The sequence below is a fragment of the Coptis chinensis genome, chromosome 3 (genome assembly GCF_015680905.1).
Source record: "Coptis chinensis isolate HL-2020 chromosome 3, ASM1568090v1, whole genome shotgun sequence".
Classification (NCBI taxonomy): domain Eukaryota; kingdom Viridiplantae; phylum Streptophyta; class Magnoliopsida; order Ranunculales; family Ranunculaceae; genus Coptis; species Coptis chinensis.
In genome coordinates this window covers 106,588,628-106,610,933 of record NC_141458.1, presented here as the reverse complement: position 1 = coordinate 106,610,933, position 22,306 = coordinate 106,588,628, and the positions used below count along the sequence as shown (strand labels likewise).

Sequence of the window (22,306 nt, the reverse complement as noted above, 5' to 3'; positions counted from 1 at the left end):
TTCATTCTTAGTTTAGTTGCATCGTAGTTTAGTTTTATTGCTTTCTAGTATAATTGCATTTAGGATCTTTTCAACAATTGAAGTTGTAAGCCAACACAGGGAAACATCAAACTCTAGTGTTTCTTGTCTGAATCTTGACAAACGAACTATTGTCTGTGGGCCGTGGTATTTAAGCAATCCAAGTGATTCACCATAACCCTAGAAGAGACAGCTTTAGATAACGGGCGAGATACTAGCTACAAAGCCCAACCCATTTGAAGGAAAGTAGTTTTATTTCTATTTATTTATTTTTAAAAAAAAATCCAAAAAATTAGTATAATTGCATTTTAGTATAACTTAGAATAGTTGCATATTAGTTTAATTGCATTCAAGCATAGTAGGATAGTTTTTCATCATCTTCGCATAGCATTTTCTAGTGTAAGCCCCGTTGTCCCAATCATCGTCCAATAAGAACACAACAGTGGACAAGGTTTAACAACTGACTCACAAGAATACTAGACAAGATTGATACAATGACCGCACACAATGATGGAGGTGTTGTGGACCTGAATAATCCTGAAGCTATCCCACCCATGCAAGCATAGTAGAGGAAGAAGCTGAGCGATTTCTATTCGCCAATCATTGGAGACCCACCCAGCAGTACTGTTTTTACAGAGACAGAATCTAACCAGTTTGAACTTAGAGTATCAGTAATCTCTATGCTTCCAAAGTTCAATGGTTCAAACAATGTTCAGCCATATGTTCACATGAATAAATTTTTATCAGTCCTCAGAACTTTCAAGAACCAGAATATCAAAGATGAGAGTATCAAGTTGATTCTTTTTCCGCTCTCACTCGAAGGTAAAGCCTCCGAATGGTTAACTGCACAGCTGATCAATTCAATAGATAACTGGGAGAAGTTGAGAACGAAGTTTATGAACAAGTTTTACCCACCCCAGAATATTGATGCAATGCAGCAAGCTATCAACAATTTCAAAGAAAAAGCGACTGAAGAATATCATTATAGTTGGAAGCGATTCAATAATCTGCTAGTCTCGTGTCCACATCATGGATACGACAATAGCACACTGGCTCATTTTTTCTATCGAGGACTCTCGATGATGAACAAGTAGATTATACAGTCAATGCACAAAGGCAAGTTTACATCAATGGATAGAGAGGAAGCTTACAACTTTCTCGAGAATTTAGCTAAAGAAACACAACAATGGACTACTAGCAATGAGGATGTAGCTAGAATGGAAGGGGATCCAAAGCAATTTGGTTACCAAGCACATGAACAATCAGATCAAGAACTGAAGTTTACATTAGCCAGCCTGGCCACCAGCATTGAAACTCCGAGTAAGAAATTCAACCAGTTCTCCATGAATCCTTCAAATATCAACAAGTCTCAAGCTAAATCTCTCCCAGGCATGCAAGCTAGCCGATACTGCGAAGTCTGTTCGGACACTTCCCATGCAACTCTAGAATGTCCGGGTTACTATCAACATGCATCAGTTGGAGAGTACAATATGAACTCATTTCAGAAGCCCAACCAAGATGGTAATAACTTTCAAGGCAATTATTAGAGACAGAACGCTGGACCCCCAGGTTCTCAAGATCAAAGTTATATTCCACAGACAAGTCAATCTTCGCAGTTGGTTCCTCAACAACAATTATACTCTCAACATAATTCTAATACAAGTGGAGAGTTAGTGTCTGATCCTATGAGAAATTATGTCGCACCTGCCAACTTGGTGAATGCTATTACTTTGTTATCACAGAAAAATAAGAAGTTTGAAAGTGTTCTAGAGCTTCTTGCACAGTCTCAGCTCAATCTCCAGCAATCTCAGGCAAGTCAATGTTCTAGAATAGAGTCTCTAGAGGCTAAGGTCGACCAACTCACTACTACTTTGTCTGTAAAGACACAAGCCACTCAACCTAGCTTATTGAGGAGTGAAGATGTATGCCACATTGGGATAACTTCTAGTATTGATCACCTCCATGATCATGTCAATTCAGTTAATACTCTCAGATCAAGATTGAAGATAGACAACAAGGTTGACTTACCTTCTCATGATGACATTGCTACAGAGCAATCGATCAATATTTCAAATGAAGTTCAAAAGGAAGTGGGAGAAACCCTTTCAACTCCCATTTATCAAGATAATCAAGACAATATATGCAAGAACGCCAAAGAGAAAGAAAAGCAGGCACATGTTGATGTGTTTGTACCAAAAACACCTTTTCCTATGTTTTTTGCTCAAAGCAAAAAGGACAAGCAATTTTTAGAGATGAAGGAGGCATTTGAGAAAGATAAAATAAATATCCCTTTTGTCACAGCCATCAAGCAGTTGCCATCATATGCCAAATTCTTAAATGATGCATGCAACATAAAGAGAAGTACTCATGTTCTAAAGCGAGCGTTTCTAGCTTGACAAACAACATCTATTATCCATCAGCAAGCTCCAGTCAAGCTCAAAGATGCAAAAAGTCCTACAATATCATGCAAGATATGAGAAAAATTCACAGGTAATGCTCTTTTAGACCTTGGTGCTAGTGTTAATATCTTGCCATATCATGTGTACCAAGTATTGGGCTTGGAGAACCTAAAGCCTACAAAAGTCAAACTAAAGTTGGGTGGCCGTTCTACCAAGATTCCCAGAGGCATAGTTGAGGATGTTCTTATTCAAGTAGCCGATTTCTACTATCCAGTGGATTTCATTGTGATAGACACCCAGGAAGCCTCTGATAAAATACCAATTATTCTAGGCCGACCTTTTCTCACTACTGCAAAAGCTTTGATAAATTGTCACAACGGTGAAATGAAGATCAACTTTGGTAAGATGTCCATAGACATAAATATCTTTCACCTGTTGCATAAGGATTGTGATGACATCGAAAGTGGAGAGGTGTACTTCTTTGATAGCATGATACAAGAATTCTTCCCATTCAAAGATACAATTGAGAGTGCTCAATCTACAGAAAACTGTGATAAACCTGAGAACCCAACCATAGAGGCGTTGCTAGCCATGTTCTTAAAATCTCTGCAGAAAATTCAGGATTTAAGTGAGCAGAATGGAAAATTGGCAGAGAGAGTATCATATCTTGATAATATGAACTCTACATTTAAGGATGAACAACAAACTTCTACCCATAAATATTAGTTGCTAGAGAATCAGTTTAAAAAAGTTTTGGAAAAACAACAGAATCTAGAAACTGAAATGAGTCTTCTGAAGCAGAAAGTGGACCATATTAATAAGAAGCATTGCACTGTTGAAGCTTCTTCTAGACCATCATTGTCTGAACGAGAGAAGTATGTGAACCAGTCTACCACCCACCTTGAGGGCAGTCAACCAGACATCCATTATCATTACTGTGGTGGTAAAGGGCACATCAGATACTATTGTCCTGTTAGAAAGAAAGATTTTCGTCAATCTTCTACACTGAGGAACCACAAGGCCTATCACACAATCATCAGACCTGAAATAGTTTAAGGTAGAGAAGCAACTTCACCAACAATCTTTCCAGCATATCAAGGAGTATTTTTGACGACCCACAAGGTGAGACCTCCTCGTCCTCTAAACATTCGTCAGATTTGGGTAAGAAAATCTTATCTCCTCACTCCAAATTGATAATACATGATATAATATATAGTCTTAGGGATCTGACTTAAAAATACCTAGCAAAAAAAAAAAAAAAAAACTTGGTAAAGGGAAATGTTCTTATTTTTAGGATTAATTTGGACTAATTATACATAATTTTCTCTATTTTTGTGAACTTAACATTTATTTGACAGAGAAAGAATGATGTAATTCGGCATCAATGGTAACATTTTTTTTTCATTCATTTCATTTACTTAATTTCTATACATTAAGGACAATGCATATGTTAAGTTGGCGGATGGTGTATTTGATAAATGAATTTCGAAAATTAGTTTTCAAAAACAAAAATATTTTTGTTTCTATATCAATAGCATGAGAAAAATGAATTTTAAAAATGAGTCTGGGATATAGATTCTATACTGCTTAGTGTTAAGTTTGATAGATAGTTGATATTATTGATTTCATTACCGCTTAGACTATTTATTATGCTCGGACATAGTTCTTGTTGATAGAATTCTTTATCAAGACACCACCATAGTACTTGGTCAGTTTTGTATACTTTTGCTACCCCTAGTAAATTGGAAGTAGATTTTTTTAGACTTAGCACATGAGACTTGAGCTTTATACCCATTCTTTGGAGAGTTCTTACGAAAAATCCAAGTCTTTGTGACTCAACATCTTTCAGTTCTTTATGTCGTTATAATATAGTCTCATTATTCGTTGATTTGGTTAATCACGAAGTGACGTCAACTGGGGAGATAGCCATTAGGTCTTGTAGTCTATTCGAAATAGAGTATCATACTGATAAGTCAAGTAGTGAACCTATTCAGCCTTTATCCCACTTAGTAAGACCATTATGTTAAACCCTTTTGAGACTTACATCAAGCCATTCCTTTCAAAACCCTTTATCTTTTACCCAACTCCAGACAGGAGTACAACCCAAAATCTTTATCAGCCATACCCATATGTTTCTAAGAATACGAGGGCACAAAGAGGAAGAAAGAGCACAAAAGGAAGATTACAAGGAAATATCAGAGAGATACAATGAAGACCATCATTCTGTTCTAAGTGAAAGAAGCTAGTGGAAAACAAGCACATCCAGTACTAATCAAGGATATACCACTGAGCTAAGGAAAAAGGAAAAAAAAAGTTGAACAAAATGAATAGAAAAGCTAAAACAAAGGAAGAATTTTCTCTGCAATACAGGATTTGAAGAAATCTTCCAAAGAAAGAAGCAAAACCCTTAGTATTTTCAGAAACAACCTTTGAATCCTTTTTACCTTTCTTTCATAAACCAATACTCAAGCCAAGTTATAACCCATGACTTATCACTATAGTATAGTACGAAGTCTAGAATAGGTAAGAGGATGCTAAAGTGAAAGACCCGACACTTCATATGTGATTGACATTCTTTCCATGAGACTACTTTCATTCAGAAGTTCATTTTTCAAGGTAGTATGTGGGATGTTCATATTCATTATTCTTTTCCCCACATACATAAGGTAAAATAGTAGACCATCTTCTGAGAGATTCTTTTCTGAGAGTATGACCGATGAGGATTGAAAGTCGAGATTATCTACCTATGGTAAACTAGGGATTCCATTTCTTGGATAGGAGACTATAGGAGATTGACTGAGTACACACATAAATCTTGATTGAGAATTTTGTCAATTTTTACTATATCCCATCATAATCTATGAGTCTTTGCAGCAATATAATTGGAAATAGAAACCCATCTATTAGAGTAAGCACTAAGTTGGTAAGGAAATTTCTCTCTCTAAAAAATGTCATCATTATTGAACATGCTATTGATTGATTTTGTGGGTATATCACCTGAAAACCCTCACGAGACTATAACTCGTCCTTTTTGGGGAACTTAAAGGTTTAAAGTCTTGTTGCATATGGTAAATGCAATGCAATCTGATGATGCCCTGCAAAAGTGAGTTAGGATTTTATTTTTGTTATTAGGATGTGATTTTGATCACTTATCTCTTTTTATCTTATTTGCTAAGAGACTAGCAAAAGGCTAGTTGGGAGTTGTGATAAGTGCTCAAAAGTGCATTTTAACCCTCGATTATATCTCTTGTTTAGCCATCTTAGTGGACTAACAGTGCTTGTAAGTCATGTTTTATGATTCTACAGGTAAAAAAAAGAGTTTTATAGAATATTAGAGAAAAAGGGATAAAACGGAGCAATTCAGAGCATTAAAAATCATATGGGAAGCCCGTGGACAATCATGGAGAAGGCCAAGGAATTGAAGCTATGAAATATGTGACTTTGACCTATTTTAAAGCCTATTTGGAAGCCCAAGGTGAAAGGATTCATTGCTTGGACCAAAACCCACAAAAGAGGAAAGAAAGATTGAGCAAAAGAGAAAAATGGACTCTCGCGTCTGGGACGCAAGGATCGTGCGTCCAGACGCATAAACCGACACTGTAGCCACTTCTTTCACAGTTTTAGAAACAAAGTTGGACTCTGAAATAAGTTGATTTGTATTATGAAATAAACCACGGTTTGGGATGCTTATGGAACTCATTGTAACCCCTATAAATAGAGGACCTAAGTGCCTCATAAAACTTGCCAATTCACTTACATTCTTGTCTCGAAGTGGAGGCAGAGAGATTAATAATAAAAGATTCGTTTTTAACTAGTCGAGTCTTGATAAATTAGTCTTTCTAGTCTTATGTTCTTCGACTCTTCTTCTTCTCGTTCTTCGTGTTCTTTCTTCTTTATGGAAGGCTAATCTTCTCCTTCAAGAGAGAAGATGAAGCCGGTGCTTAGGGTTCGTTGATTCTTCTAGTTCATGATATTCTCTAATTAGGTTAGTTTTTTATATTTTAAGTTATTAATTCTATTGCCCAGACTAGGGGATGGAAGTATAGATTAAGATTTTTATTTATTGCAATCGAATATCATGCTAGTTTAGGGTTTTATTTATTGCAATTGAATATTTGCTAGTGACATGATTTTATTTATTGTAATTGAATATAATACTAGAATAGAGTTTTATTTATTGTAATTAAATATTATATTATTATTCTCTAATTTTCTTCTAGTTGTGTAGTGTTTTAGAGTAAGAGAAGTATTCCTTGTGTTTGCTGTAGATGGTGATTCATTGAATAGCTGCCCAAGCTCACATAAAAGGAAAGAAGATATTAATAGCATAAATGTAGGAACAACCTCAGGTAGAGTTATTTGTTAATGATGTTTTGTCCAAGAGAGCATCGGCACTCGCTCGATTGCCTAATTGTAGTCTATTTGTGAGAACAACCATTAAACAAAAGGTCACAGATCAAAGGTATCGGTGGATTCTAATCTCTTGAATTCCCTCTCTTATAAATTCTCAATAGTTTATTTAGTTTAGTTTAGTTTAGTTTAGCATTAGAATCTGCAATATCTATAATCATAGTTTTTAATCCCTCAAACCCCCTTTCCAATCCTGTCATTCACATAACATACACTTAAAAGTGGAACGATATCTTTTTTTTTTTGCAAGCAAATGTGAATATATTATAAAGATAAATAAAAGGTTACATATTAGAGTTTCTTACTACAAAAGGAACAAAAGGGCATCTTGCTACACTCTAAGAAAATCTAAAGTATAACTGGTCCTGGTTTTCCAAACTTGTGACAAAAGGTGGTCTATCCACGCTCCATACAAAATCATCATGGTCTAAAGTGGCTCCATGCTTTGCCGCAGCATCCGCTGAAGTTGGCTTCCCTCCAGGCATGCGATATCCTATATAGTAGGTGGTAGCGAAAGATAGCCTCGCCCATCTCGATTTCAGAACCCAAGGAATGTGGCCATTAGAGAAGGCAAGTGCTGGCCGATTGTGAATCTGTTTCTAGCCAAACACGTGTCCGGTTTCTTGCAAACCGCACCTTCCACTTTGCCCGGAATTAGTGCTTGACATTCTGCTTCATAGTTGGTAACTATTCCCAGTCCTTGTGCCAATACTCTAAGCAAGTGGCAATGATGGTCTCTGAAGATTAACCCCACACCCCCTCGACCAGGATTACCGATAGAGCTACCATCACAATTGATCTTTACCACTCCTTCCTCTGGTGGGTGCCATTTGACTTGTTGAATTGCTTTTATTGGCTTGGGCTTACATTCGATCCCTAGAGAGTGTAGAATTTCCAATTCCTTGACTGAGTTGAACATGTAGCTCTTGGATAGTATGCCCGTCGTATGCATTCCTTGCCAGACCAACTTTTTTATGTAGCGATGGTTGAAGTTTGAGTCATTGTACCTCTGCGCATTTCTCATCTTCCATATTGCTACCAACAGACTCAATACTGCTGCTGTCACAATTCCTTAATCAGTGGACTTGCATGATTTGTCGCTTTCAAAATTTATTTCATGTCACTGTTTCCAGTAACTGATAATGCATTCATCTGGAATAAGCTTTTAATCCAATCCCAGAGAGCCTGAGTGTTTGGGCAGTACCAGAATAGATGGTCAAAGCTTTCTTCATCTTCCTTGCATCTGTTACATCTAGAAGCCAACTGGATACCTATGCTTGTAACTTTGTCATATGTGTGGTATGATATGCTGTAGAATCTTCCAAGCCATTCCAGCAATTTTGGGATGAATGCAGCTGTTCCAGATGTTGTGGTGCCACCAGACAATATTCCCCTTTTCCCTAATAGTGTCATAAGGCGAGAGGACCGTGAACTTGCCTTCCTTATCAGGCTTCCAGATTCGGCAATTGTCTAGCTCATTGCAAGGTGGGGGTAAAGAGAGAAGTGGCATGCCCAGTGTCTCAAAGAGCTGCTGAGTTACGATACGGAAATTCCACTGGTTGTTCCTTATCAAGTCGCTAACTCTGGTTTTGGGGATGCGCCAGTCGATGTGAGGGAGCAAGTCAGCCACTGAACTAGGTCCAGCCCAAGCATCTCGCCACATATCCACTGTAGTACCATTGCCAATGACCCAAGAAATGTGGTTTCTCATGGATTCCAAAGCCCACTTAATCCCGGCCCAAATGGAGGAACACTTGTAATAGGCAAGCCATTTGCCATTTTTCATTTTATACTTCTGTTCCATGTACTTGGACCAAGAGTTGTCCATGGTAAGCAATTACCATGCTAGTTTCATGAGGAGCGCCAGATTTAACTCCTTGAGGGACCTAATGCCAAGCCCTCCTTCAGTTTTTGGTTTGCAAACTTTTGCCCATTTGAGAGTAATGGACTTCCTCACTGTGGGATTGCCTGACCATATGAAATTTTTGATGGCTTCTTCTCCTTCTTTGATGCTTTTCCTAGGCCACTTATAGATGCCCATGTTATACACGGAATGCTATTGAAGAATAGATTGTGCCAAGACAACTTCGACCACGAAAGGAAAGTAGCCGATCCCCGCCCATCCACTTGCTCTCCTTTTAATCCTGTCCACCAAATTCTGAATGTTGGCATGGCGGACTCTGCCCTTGAAGAGGGGAACTCCTAAATAATTTTCTGGTAGGTGGCCTTCCTTCATGTCAAACAAAGCTTACACTTTTCTTCTCTTTGTTGTAGTCATGCTACCAAGGAACAGCTTGCTTTTCCCTTTGTTTATCAGCTGACCAGCCACCTTTTGGTATGCCTCCAATGCGTTCCTCAAGTGCACTAGTCCTTTTAGACTTCCATTTGCAAATAATATGATATCATCCGCAAAAAGGAGGTGAGTGGGTGACGAACATTTTCCCGCAAAAGCCATAGGGTTGATTCTGCCTGAGAGTTGGAGCCTTATAATGGCTCTACTTAGCGTGTCCTCGGCAAGGGCAAAGAGAATAGGGGACAGTGGATCCCCTTGCCAGAGTCCTCTCCCTATGCCAAAGAAGCCATAGGGTCCTCCGTTTATCATAATAGAGATTTTGGCGCTACTGAGAACCTTCATAATCATGTCGCAGAATGCTGAGCTGAAGCCAAATCTTTTAAGGACCAAATACAAGAATTCCGAGCTAAATGAATCAAATGCCTGGGAAATGTCTAGTTTGATAACTGCATTGCCGCCTCTTCTTTTGATATGCATGTCATTGATGAGTTTGGATGCCATGGCAATGGCAGTGCTACCTGTTCTTCCCTTCAAGAAACCATGCTGCTCATAACAAATAATGCCCGTGGCTATGGAGGATAGCCGGTTTGCTAGAATTTTAGTAACAATCTTGAAAAGAAAGTTACTCAGGCAAAGGGACCTAAACTGGCCAATTTCCATAGCATTTTTGCACTTTGGAATCAATACTAAGAAATTAGAGTTCATGCCTTGAGGAATGTTCTGATTATGGAAGAAAGAACAGATAGCTCGACACACATCAACTCTAACAATGCTCCAACATTTTTGGAAGAACATGCCCTGGAAACCATCCGGCCCTGGAGAACTGTTGGGGTCCATGTTCATAATTGTGGTAGTGATCTCCATCCAATCAGGAGTTGCCATGAGAAAAGCATTTTGAGACTCTGTAACCAGAAGTGGGATATGTTCCATAAGCTCCTGATTATGCTCTACCGATCGTACTTTAAACTTTTCTTCATAAGAGTGGACTAAGTATTCCTTGATGGACTTTTGTTCTTGCAGCACGTTTCCCTCAGCTGTTCTTAGTTCCTCAATGAATGCTTTAGCTTGGAAGTATGCAAAATTTCTGTCTCCCTCAATCTCCTCCTTAATGCATGCTCTTTGTTTCCACATGGATGCTTCTGTTTGCATTAATTGATCAATGAGTTTCTCCATTTCCAGTTCCTGGAGTTGCATTTGAAGGTCCAAAGACTCATATTCTTGCTATTTTTGTAACTCTTGGAGAGATAGATTTGCTTGTTTAAGTTTGTCTATGTTCCCCCAATAAGTTATCTTGTGCCATTCCTTCAAAGCGATTTTAAGCCTCTTCAGTTTGCGCATCACTAGTCAAATAGGACCATCAACCATGGGCTCTTGCCAACTTTCTCTCACCAAGTCCATGAACTGGGGGTGCTCCAGCCATATGTTTCTGAATCTGAAAGGAACGTTCGATGGTCTCAGGTTTTTAGTGCACCATCCGATGACTGGAGAGTGATTAGAGAATTTCCTTGGCAAAATTTTGCTTCTCCAGTTATGATTCTCCGAAAGCCAACTGTTATTGACCAAAGCTCTGTCTAGCTTCGCCAAAATCCTCTTATTCCCTATCCGCCTGTTGCACCAAGAATACCTGAGGCCAAGAGTGGTAGTATCCCTAAGGGAATTGTTATTAATGAAGTCGACAAACTCATTCCTAGCTCTCTGATTCGGGTGACGGGCTCCTTTTTTTTCCGAACTTGTAGCAACAATATTAAAGTCCCCAATAGCCATCCAAGAGCAGTTTAGTGCACCAAAATCACCAAGCTCATCCCAGAGGGCTCTTCTTTGAATGTAAAAGCATTTGGCGTGGATAAAAGAGATGATATGCAAGTTAATTGCCACCGTGATTTGCTGTTTGGATGAAGCAACCACATTCACCGTTAACTCTTGCCTCCAAAAAATCAAGATATTTCCTGTACGAAGCGGCGTGTGATTATGAGCAAAAGTTGTACTGTAGCCATGTTTTAAAAGGACCCTAGGAGTCTCTGTGGGAGCAATAAGAGGTTTAACCAGTCCAATGAGATCAGGCTTGTACTCCTGAATTATAAGTAATTGTTCGGCGAGGTTCTTCTCAAGCCGCGAACATTCCAAAAGAGAATATTCATTTCTTATGTTTTGGAGATTTTCTTGCCCTTGTGGATGGAGGAGAGTGATCCTGCAACATCCATTGTGGCTTATTATTCTTCTTGGATATCGTCTGCCATGGTTCATCACCATCATCCGATATGTCCTCATCAAGCAAGTTTGCCCAATTCACCGCTCTTGAAATAAAATTGGTTTCATTCACCACATTGTTGCTTTTGTCCGCATCTGAGGTGGAGAACGAGGACTCCGTTCTTGTTGATGATGTTGTATAGGATTTAGACCCTCTACTGTTCAAGGCCTGGTCTCCAACAGCCTCTTCATGGGTGAAGTTAGACACTATGTTGGATGAAGACCCATGTGTCGGAGTTGAGGCAAAGAGCTCGCCCACAGGAGAATTCAAGACCTATAACCCAACAACATTTTAACGACGGAAGTTAGGCACTATATTAGGTGTAAGATCCTTATGAACTAGAGAAGCCGGAATCCCCGCAGCTGGAGATATTAACGGTGTTGCTGCCGCTGTAGCCTTAACCTCATACTCCTCCAATGTTGAAGTCGCTCTTATCACAAGGGACGCATCCCGATAAGGCTCGGTCCTAGTCAGTGCCGTAACAGCCACCTTAGCAATCGCCCCCACAGATGCATGTTTCTCTGCTGTACGAAACTCAACTGCCTTGTCCGTAACTAACGCTTGTGCTTTCTCTGCTGAATTTCTCTGCTGGGAATTCTCTGTAGTCGCACCCTCAAGATCAGCAGCGCCCACATGCTCAGCAGCACCCACGTGTTCAGCGGCATCAACCTTATCGCTCACTACCCTTATGTGTGCAACTGAAGAACCAAGCGCAGCAGCCCCCTATGTAGACTTTACTGCTGAGAAATCCGCTATCGCACTCTCTAAATAAGAGCTTGCAATCGCACCCACTGAGGCTGGGGCATGATTCTCTGCTAGGCGACACACAATTGCCTTACTTGAAATAGCCGCTTGGGATTTATGAACAGTAGCACCCTCTACACCCTTATGCTTAGCATCTCCCACACGGACAGCAGCCCCCTCATGCTCAGCGGCAAAAAACTCAGGAGCAGTAGCCTCGTGTTCAGCCGCATAGACAGCTCCCACCTGTGAATCAACTACATGTTGCTTAGCCTCAAGCTCATGGTCAGCAACAGCCACTAGTACATCCTCACGAGCAGCAGCAGCAGCCACTAATTCTTCCTCCCAATCAGCCTCATGCTCATGATCAGCAGCAGCAGCCACTAGATCATCCTCACAATCAACAGCCTCATGATTCGCAACCTCATGTGCAGCCGCAAGTTGCTGATGATCTTCAACCGTGTGGATTTCAGCCACTTCGATCCCCTCAAACCGATTATTTGTCTGAACTCCAAAAGGCGTGCCAGTGTTTCTCGCCCTCCATATGCCCTCCCCTTGCTTACTCGACTCCCCTGGATTCTTTTTCTTTCTATATCTTTTGGTTCTTTTCTCCCCACCAGTTCCAAGGAGGGAGTGGCATCCACTACAACCTCCTTTTCCTTATTACCTTTGTCTTTGTTGTGCTGCATATCGCTTCTAAGCCGTCAACATTCCGTAACCAAATGCCCCACAATTTTACAATGAGTGCACATCTTTGGAAGCTTGCCCACCTCAACTGTTTGCCAGAAATTGGTATTCTTTGTCCTGGCATAAATCTGCTCTGGTATCAGTTCAGAGAGGTCCACATCAACCAAAATATTAGCATAATACCCAAACTCTCGGTTGAGAGTTTTCTTGTCGATTTGCATCAGGTACCCCACTCCCCGAGCAATGGCCATCAAAGCTTTTGGCTCCCAATATTCCTGACAGAGGCCAGGCAGTCTAATCCAAACCAAGTCATGAGATTGCCTTTGGCTGTCGGGATTGAAGTTTGTAGTCCATTGACTAATTCTCATAGGCATTCTATCAAAGTCCCATGATCCTTTCGCCCAGACTCGATTAAGATCCTCTGCATTCGAAAGCCGGAGAAACATGAATCCTTTTCCAATGGGCGTTATGAGCCATTCTCCTGTTGGTTTCCAGAGTTGTGAAGCAATTGCTCTAACTCTCTCCAGCGATACCTTTTGCAAATCGATTCTTCCCACCAGACAGTGTTTACAAAACAACAAGCCCTTATCATAGGCTTTCTCTGGTATTGTGATTGCTGGGTATTCTCCCATTTTCTCTAGAATTGGGAGTTCATGGAATTCCACCAGTTGCCGAAGGTGTTGAGAAGCGGCATCGGCGTAAGAGACTCTCCGAGCTCCTGTTTGAACTTTGTCAGCTCCTTTCTCTGTTGGAGAAGGAAGGTTCAATTGACCGTAACTTTCTCTGTTGGGCCTTCCAAACTCATAAAGGTCCATTATGGAGACCTTTGCAGAACCTTTCAGACACTTTACTTGATGTTCGAACACTTTCTCTAACACTTTCGAACAAACCCTTTTACCTGATGGTCGATGAGCCACTTTTACATGTAAAAGTGAGAGATTTTACTTGAAGGTCGATGAAGCTTGAAAGGGAGAAAGAGGAGAATCAAATGCCGAAAACTCCAGACTTTTTGTACTCTCGTTGTAGCTTGGAAAATAGAATGAGGATATACTAAGCTGAAAACTCCAAACTTTTGGAACTCTCACTGTTTACAATGAGGGATTTTACCCAAAAGCAAAGGAGGAACACCCACTCTCCATAACTCACACTATAAATCAGTGGAGGGTTTTCCATGAAAAGGGATGTATTAAGGAGATTGAGAAGATAAGTTTATGTGGAGAAACTTGTATTTTACTATAAGCGGCAAAAATAGGGAGTACTGGATCGCAAATAGCTTTAGGTTATCTCACACCCAATCGCCCCACTTATGGCCCCCATGACTAAGAAACTTCTCCATATAAAAGCGTCTCTAACTCCAACTCATCCTTTACTTATCCTACTCATCCTACTTATCCTTTACTTTATGTTGGAACGATTTCCTACTCATCATTTACTTATTGAGGGATAATTAGGTTTTGATGCGCTTCTATTTTGTTCAACGACTATCATCTATCTACATCATCCATATACCATCCAATAAACACAAAAGGAGCGCGTGTCCACACATGGAACAACATATGAGATCTTTCACTCATTATCCAAAGAAAGCTTTCTTAAGGTTCTAATACAAGTTTGGCCAACATATGTGATCTTGCACCCAACATCCAAAAAGTATCCCACCATAAAAATACTAAAAGAAACAACTTAACACTCTGAAAAGAGAAAGATAACTTCCATTAAAAATACTTACGGAAATTCGCAGTGTTCTTTCATCTAACAAGTCCAATTCTTGACAAAGAATTTCTTCATTGTCGAGGGTGAGTACTAAATCTGACTTCTGAGTAGTGACCCTCATCTCAGTAGGAAGGACAGCTTTGGTACCATAAGTGAGAGTGAAAGGTGATTCTCCAGTCGAATGTCGAGGAGTTGTTCGGTAGGCCCAAAGTACTTTAGGCAACTCCTTAACCCACAATCCGCTTCTCTGAATGAGTTTCCATTTCAAATTATCCAAAATAACGTGGTTAGAGGCTTCCGCCTGACCGTTACCTTGAGGATATCCAGGAGAAGAGAAAAGTTGCACAATGCCCCAATCTCGGCAAAAAGCATGTGTTTTGGTGCCCCGGAATTGTGTCCCATTATCAGAAAGAATGACTTTAGGTAATCTGAACTTGCAAATGATATTGTTCTAGATGACCTTCGTAACATCAACTTCCCTGATATTCGCTAAAGGAACTGCCTCTATCCACTTAGTAAAATAATTTGTTGCAACTAAAAGGAACTTCATGTTGTCAGGAGCTATAGGTAGAGGACCAACAATGTCCATTCCCCATTGAGAGAATGGCCACGGAGATGCCAGAGGATGGAGCTATTTGGAACATGGATGTAGTTAGCATGTCTCTGGCAAGCATCACACTTCTGGACATAAGCGTCTGCATCTTTAAGCATATAAGGCCAAAAGTACCCCTGTCGGAGTATCTTAAGTGCCAAAGATCTGCCCCCAGCATGATTTCCATATTCGCCCGAGTGTATCTCTTCAAGTAGAGTATGAGCCTCGGCATAAGTAACACAACGCAGGTGAGGTCCTAAGTAAGACTTCTTGTACAAGTTGTCACCAACAAGTAAATAACGTCCCACTATGGCTAACAACTTTTGTGCTTCTGTTTTCTCTGCCGGAAGAGTACCATCTAATAGATAATAACGATACAGATCCATCTAAGTCCCCACTGGAGCTTGCAAAATTGGAGCCATAAGACAAACTAATTCTCTTTCAATACTAGGCGCTGACTGATATTCGACGGGAATGGAACAAGCTTCGACATCCCCAAGTAAAGAAGCTAAATAGGCAAGTGAATCGACATGCCTGTTGTCCAGCCTAGGCAAATTTATGAAATTTAGATCTTCAAAATGAGAAGTAAGAGATCTAACCAACTCCAAATATTGAGCCATACGAGGGTCTCGAGCTTCGTAACCACCCTCAATTTGTTGTACAACTAATTGAGAGTTGCTGAATATTGTGAGATGTCGTCCTCCTAAGTTTAATGTCATAGACAAGCCCACTAGCATAGCTTCGTACTCAGTTTCGTTGTTAGATGCCTTGAACCCCAAATGCACTGATTTTTCTAACTTAGTGTTATCTTGAGTCAAGAGTACCGCACCAATACCTGCTCCTTGGTCATTGGAAGATCCATCTACGAACAACTTCCAACCTGGGATATGACTCCAAGGTCGAACCTGACTATGAGGAAGTAAGTTAGGTTCGTCTAACTCCATAAAAGCAGGAGGTGACTTTTCTGAATTTGCTACCATTGCCGAGGCTGAGGTATCTAGAGGAAAATCAATCAAGAACTCAGCCAAAGCTTGCCCCTTCTCAGAAATTCTCGGCACATAAATAATGTCAAATTCCCCTAATTGAATAGACCATTTCAAGAGACGTCCAGCCCTATCTGGTCTTGCCAAGACCGACTTCAAAGGATACTCAGTGATGACTCTGATGGTGTGAGCTTGGAAGTATGGTCGTAGCTTCTCAGCAGCAAAGATTAGAGCTAGAGCTATTCTCTCAATATTCGGATATCGTGTTTCGGCATCCAGGAGGGCTTTACTAACAAAGTAGACAGACTTTTTGATATTCCTCTCATCAATTCGTACTAATACGGCGCTGATGCCATGCTCGGAAGAGGCCAAGTATAACCCTAAAATGTCTCCTTGCTTCGATGTAGTGAGCACAGGAGGGGAAGGACAAATAATTTTTTAGGTCCTTAAAAGCCATCTCACATTCGTCGGTCCAATCAAAGTGTATATTCTTCCTTAGTAACTTGTACATCACCTGACACTTATCCGAACTTCTACTAATTAACCTGTTAAGTGTGGCAAGACGCCCAGCCAACCGTTGTACCTCTTTTGAAGACCATGAAGGCATATCAAGAATAGCTTTAATCTGGTTCGGGTTAGCTTCAATTCCACGTTTAGTAACAAGATGTCTTAAGAATTTCCCAGAGGTAACACCGAAGGTACATTTATTTTAGTTGGGTTAAGTTTCATCCGATACTTCCTCAGGATCTGGAAAGACGCACGAAGGTGTGCAAGATGATCAGACTTCTGTTTACTTTTGATTAGAAGGTCGTCGACATAGACTTCGACAAAATCACCGATATGATCTTTGAACATCGTTGTGACCAAGCGTTGGTACGTTGCCCCTGCATTCTTTAAACCAAAAGGCAGAACCCGATAACAATATGTTCCCTGTGCCGTGATGAAAGTAGTATGATCTTGATTAGGAGGTACATGAGTATCTGGTTATAACCCGAAAAGCTATCATAGAAAGAGAAAATCTCATGTCCTGCAGTGGCATCGACCAACGTGTAAATACGAGGAAGAGGAGAACAATCCTTCTTACAGTGCTTGTTCACATCCATATAATCGACACATGTTCACCAATTCCCATTCTTTTTCTTGACAGTGACAACGTTAGAGATCCAAGTAGGGTATGTGATCTTTCGTATGTACTTGGCCTTAAGCAATTTATCCACCTCTTTATCGATAGCCTCAGTACGTTCGAGACCCATCTTTCTGAGTTTCTGCTTAACTGGCACGACGTTCGGATCCAAATTGAGCTTATGGCAGCCTATGGAGGGATCAATTCCAGGCATATCCTCATAACTCCAAGCAAATACATCTCAGAATTCTTGTAAGAAACTTATCAACTCTTCTCTTGTTTTCGGGTCCAATATGGTGCCAATTGAGGCAAGTCGAGGTTCGGAACCATCTCCTATGTCTACTTCGTCAACTAGTTCTAATGTTGGTGGAGTCCTCCTCTCATCCAGCCCTATAGAATCTAATGGAATTACATTCAAAGGTGCCAACACTATGTCTTGAGAGGGAGACTCGTTATGTAATTGCTATTTGGCAGGTACCGAACCTGCCCCCAGTGTTATTGGAGCAGTTCCGGAACCATTTTTTAGAAGAGTTTGGCTAGCATCATTTGGAAGCTTGTTGATATCCTTTGATCACCACGATATTGCCTTTATGAGGGAACTTCAAGGTTTGGTGATAAGTACTTGGAACCGCTTTCAAGCGATGAAGCCAACTCCTACCAAGAATAGCATTATATTGTGTGTAACTCCCCTGACAATCGTGAAGTTGACATTCAGAGCGACGTTAACAGCTTTGACTGTCAATTCAATCTCTCCTATTGCATCGGCCATGTCACCATTAAATCCATACAAAGAAGATTTCACGAGATGAAGTTCTGTATCTAGAATCGGCATTTGTTTGAAAACATGATAATAAAGTATATCTGCAGAACTCCCAGGGTCAATGAGGATCATGTGCATATCACACCCAGCAACTTCTAAAGACATAACCAATGCATCCGAGTGTGGAAGTGACATTGTTAATGATGCGCAAATGCTTCGCCTGTCTTGCCTGGTACCTTTGCCCTCTACTCAACTCTTCAAATGGGCATTTAGAATTGCCCCCAGCGATCGTGTGAATCACTATCTTATCAGTTCTTGTCTCTGCATTGTGTACATTGGTGTCAGGAATTGCGGCAGTATTCTGAATTAGAGTACCCTTATATTCATCTAGTAAACCTCGGTCTACGAGATCTTGAATCCCATGTTTAAAAGACCTATAATTTTTAGTTCCATGACCAGCCTGTTTGTGGAACTTACAGTACATGTTAGTATTCCTGACTCTAATAGCGTCGGGCTTCATCTTTGGAGGGTTCTTTAACATGGTTTTTGTTCTTGATGGCGTCGAAGATGTCTTCATAAGGATGAGTTAAAGTGGTAAAATCCCTATCCAGCAGGGGTAGTTGCTCACTTCCTGACATGTCACCAATCTTCTGCCTCTTGGATTTATCTTAATAGGAATTCCTGTCGACTGACTTGTGCTCCGATTGTGGTTCCTCGGACTTCCTATCATCATAATAACTAGCAGAGCTCCTACTAACAGGAGCGGCAGTGACACTAGCTATCACTCTTTTATGAGAAGATTCCCTCTCCAATTGATCTCCTTCTAGTTCTGCATACTTATTGATTCGAGCCTGCAACTATGTCATGTTCGTAGGCTTCTTTTTCTTCAAATACATGTATAGACCAGAAGTGGGATCTAATCCCTTTCTAAAGGCCACAATGGAGAGGGTCTCATCGACATTGTCAACATACAATTGAACCTCGTTAAATCTTTTGGTGAAATCCCTGATACGTTCGTCCTTCCGGATCTTCATGTTAAACAGTGCATCAGCGGTTTTAATGTAGGGTCGGTTGCAACTGAATTTCTTAATGAAATTGATGGATAACACCTTAAACTCATGAATGCTGCCCCTGGGCAGCTTCGTGTACCAAATGAGTGCCGAATCTATCAAACTTGAAGCAAAATACCGGCATAAATAATGATCTTTCTTAGAAAGACCCACCATTGCTTGACGATAATTAAGCACATGAGAGACCGGATCTCATTTGCCATTAAATTTAGAGAACTTCGGTGCTTTATAATCATGGGGGATGTATCCACTCATAACATGCCATGAAAAAGGAGTTCCAATGTCACCCTCGATTGCTGACTAAACAACTGACTCATCCATCTTGGTTGGTTTCGAACCTCGTAGTTCCTCCAGTATTTGCGCCTTGAGTTGTGCAAGAGTAGTCGGTTCATGAATTGGAGTTCTCTCATTGTTATACCTCGGACCTGGACTCTCATAGTTCTCATCTTGATGATATCGTGGTTCCGGTTCCCAAGATCGAGTGGAGGAGTTTGCAAAACTGGGTCGGGGAACTGAGGGATTCCGAGGCAATGAAGGTTCCCTTGGAACTGAAAGTCTTCTTTGTACCGAGGGTGACCTTGATAGTTGTGGATTCCAGGCAAACACATTCGGGCGTCCATCCCTCGTACCTCGAGAACTTGAATACTAAGAGAAGTCAGTTCTGTGTGAACTTGAGTGTCGGGTTGGATCCAATTCCGGATTATAATCCGAATCTAGTTGGTCGCTATGATACCCAATGAAGTAAGGGATATAAGGCATAGGGACGTAACCCTCACCATGGTCGAGACTTGGTGGCCAAAATTGCCCCCTCGAGTTTCCACCAGTAGGCAACATTCTTGGAGGTGAACGACCTCCTACGTACTGTAGTAGTATTGTAAAAAACGCAAACAAGCCTCTTGTCGACCACGTTCGGCCATTACAGCATCCATGATGGCTTGGTTGGTTATGGAAGATTGGGGAGTATCGTTGTTAGGCTCATCTTCTTCACGACCCTGTACAAAACGACGATCTCCTCTACGTTCAGATTGTCTTTGAGAAGTAACAGGTGGGTTATTGATCTCATTATTCCCCTTGTTACTTTGATTCGCATTGGCTCTTGTAGTAACCATGATTTTGAATCAAAGTGAAAAAAATATATTTTTTTTAAAGAACAACAAACCCAAGAAAAATTTGTGGGTAGGAGAACTTAGAACCAAAAAAATTTCGACCAAGAAATCAAATCAATTATGTATAGTTTCCCCACAAACAACGTCAATTGTGTGATGATTTTTCGTAATCTAGAAACACAAGTATTTTGTTGATGATCAAAGAACAATGAGAAGTATTGGATCAAGAAGAAGAAGAGATGTAGAAGATGATAAGTAGAACCACGTTCTTTGATGGCTGCCTACGTATCCTGTGAATAGGAATCAAACTCAAAACGTAGTTCAGCTATTATATTTATAAGAATAGATGAGGTTTCCCAATTAGTGTTTAACTAGGAGACCGTCTCTTATTAAGTCTTATCTAGACTCTTCTAGAAGCTTTAGTTTCCCAAATCAATAAGTCTTCTTTATTGACTCGAACAACAAGGAAACATGTTCAGGTTCGGATTTGGAGTTAGAATTAAGTTGGAGTTCCAAACATAGTAGTTTCAGATTTGGAGTTCCTAGTTAGGAGTTAGCAATCCAAACCTACTACTCCAACCAATTTCAAACCTCCTCTTCTTATTTCACTCCTGAACCTAGGAAGTGAGTTAGTCAGGACCTGGACTTAAAGTGTGTTCTGGTACTTCCTACCCACAATAAGACCATACCCGAGCATTTAGAAGATGTTGTCACATGTAACATATTTATTTGCTGTAATATGTACACACACTAGTGATTTGATAAAATATACTGCACTATACTGGAATTATAAGATACAAAATTGGGCGGGAAGTGTGGGGATAAGAGTTTCTTTTGCTCCAAGAACAGGTGTTCCAAAGAAATTGAAGGAAATATAGGGAACATTGGGCGGGAAAGGTAGGAAAAAGATAGGGAAATGTGCTTCATTCTCTTCTGAAACAAACTGCAGAAGATGGGTAGAGAGAGAAGATGATGAGGTCCTAACTTGGAAGAGACTAATAAAGGGCATGATTCAACACAAGGGTAAAATAGTATTAACACTAGAAAGGAAGAAGGGCATGGTAGGAAGTTCATATTTGTTTGCTGACATTAGCAAGTGGGTCCGACATCCTGTTTTAGTACAAAACATGGGTCAACAATTTCAACACCCAATAGTGGTATATATGCTAATTTGGGGTCCGATTCGTGTATTTGTCGTAAGTTTTTCAATTATGATGTGGCTTTAATTGATTGGGCTGTTAGCCTAAATACAGATTTTATTCCAAAAACAAGAAGATTGTAATGGGCTTGCCCACGAACTAGCTAGTGGGCCTGCATGTATGGCTCCGCAGATGTGTGTCAACTGGTGCCATCAAGTTTATATGATGATGATGCTCGTATCTCAATGACAATCCAGTGTATAAAGTTGAACTATATTATTCCCGCCAGTCTATCTAACGTCCTAAAAACTCGCAACTCGAACCCATTTCTAAAAGTTTCCGAAGCCTTTGTGATCTGCGTGGAGTTGGAGCAGTGTTTAGATCGGATGAACGTAAACAAGTGGATCGAAGAACCACAGGTACCGCCACAACACAATGCTATATAAGGGACTTCAGCCACACCACAAATCTCATTATTTTACAACCAATAGAAGAGAAGATGGTGAATGTACCTGTTGGGTTTCGTTTCCAACCTACGGATGAAGAACTTATTTATTATTTAGTAAATAGAGCTGATGGAGGATTTCTTAATATTATGAAGGATTCAGTAGAAATTTATGGGAGCAATGGAAAGGAGCCAGGGAGATGTTCAAGGGGAGTTCAGCCGATGAGTTTTTTTTTTATACTCTGGTCAAGAAGAAGTTTGGTAATGGAACTTACTTCGATCGGAAGACGGCGACAGGAACGTGGAAGGGTCAGGGAAAAGCCAAGAAGATTTACGATTCCGAGAATAAGTCCAAGATAGTAGGATATATGAGGACTTTGAATTTTTTCTTGGATGCTGGTACCCAAAAAGATGCTACTGGTAGCTGGATAATGCATGAGTACATGTTGGAAGAACATCCATGTGATCAAGAATCGTGGGCTCTATGTAGGATCAGGAGAGGGAGGGGTAATGTATCTTCATCCCCGTCCAAGAAAGAATGTTCCGTGCCTCCTCCTCATTGCGGTAATGAGACTGCGT

At 40.5% G+C, this 22,306-nt stretch overlaps 2 protein-coding genes across 2 annotated transcripts; both read right to left on the bottom strand.

Annotated features, from left to right (window-relative positions):
* Positions 1 to 7,365: 7,365 nt before the first annotated feature.
* Positions 7,366 to 7,851, bottom strand: LOC147512646 (uncharacterized). Its single transcript, XM_086598758.1, has one exon. It carries the CDS (start codon positions 7,849 to 7,851, stop codon positions 7,366 to 7,368), a length of 486 nt encoding a protein of 161 aa, XP_086454884.1.
* A 7,636-nt stretch (positions 7,852 to 15,487) lies between these two features.
* Positions 15,488 to 17,337, bottom strand: LOC147512645 (uncharacterized). The gene is made up of 2 exons (XM_086598757.1): positions 17,207 to 17,337; positions 15,488 to 16,373 (listed from the first exon to the last, which is right to left on the bottom strand). Exons 1-2 carry the CDS (start codon positions 17,335 to 17,337, stop codon positions 15,488 to 15,490), a joined length of 1,017 nt encoding a protein of 338 aa, XP_086454883.1.
* Positions 17,338 to 22,306: the final 4,969 nt, after the last annotated feature.

Bases quoted from the DNA above. Each gene is read 5' to 3' on its own strand.
- LOC147512646 (XM_086598758.1), bottom strand. From the start codon at position 7,851: ATGAGAAATGCGCAGAGGTACAATGACTCAAACTTCAACCATCGCTAC.
- LOC147512645 (XM_086598757.1), bottom strand. From the start codon at position 17,337: ATGGGTCTCGAACGTACTGAGGCTATCGATAAAGAGGTGGATAAATTG. The intron at 16,374-17,206 runs GTGAACATGTGT...CTACTTTGTTAG, and splicing joins AAGAAAAAGAATGGGAATTG to TAAAGCCCTCCTGGATGCCG.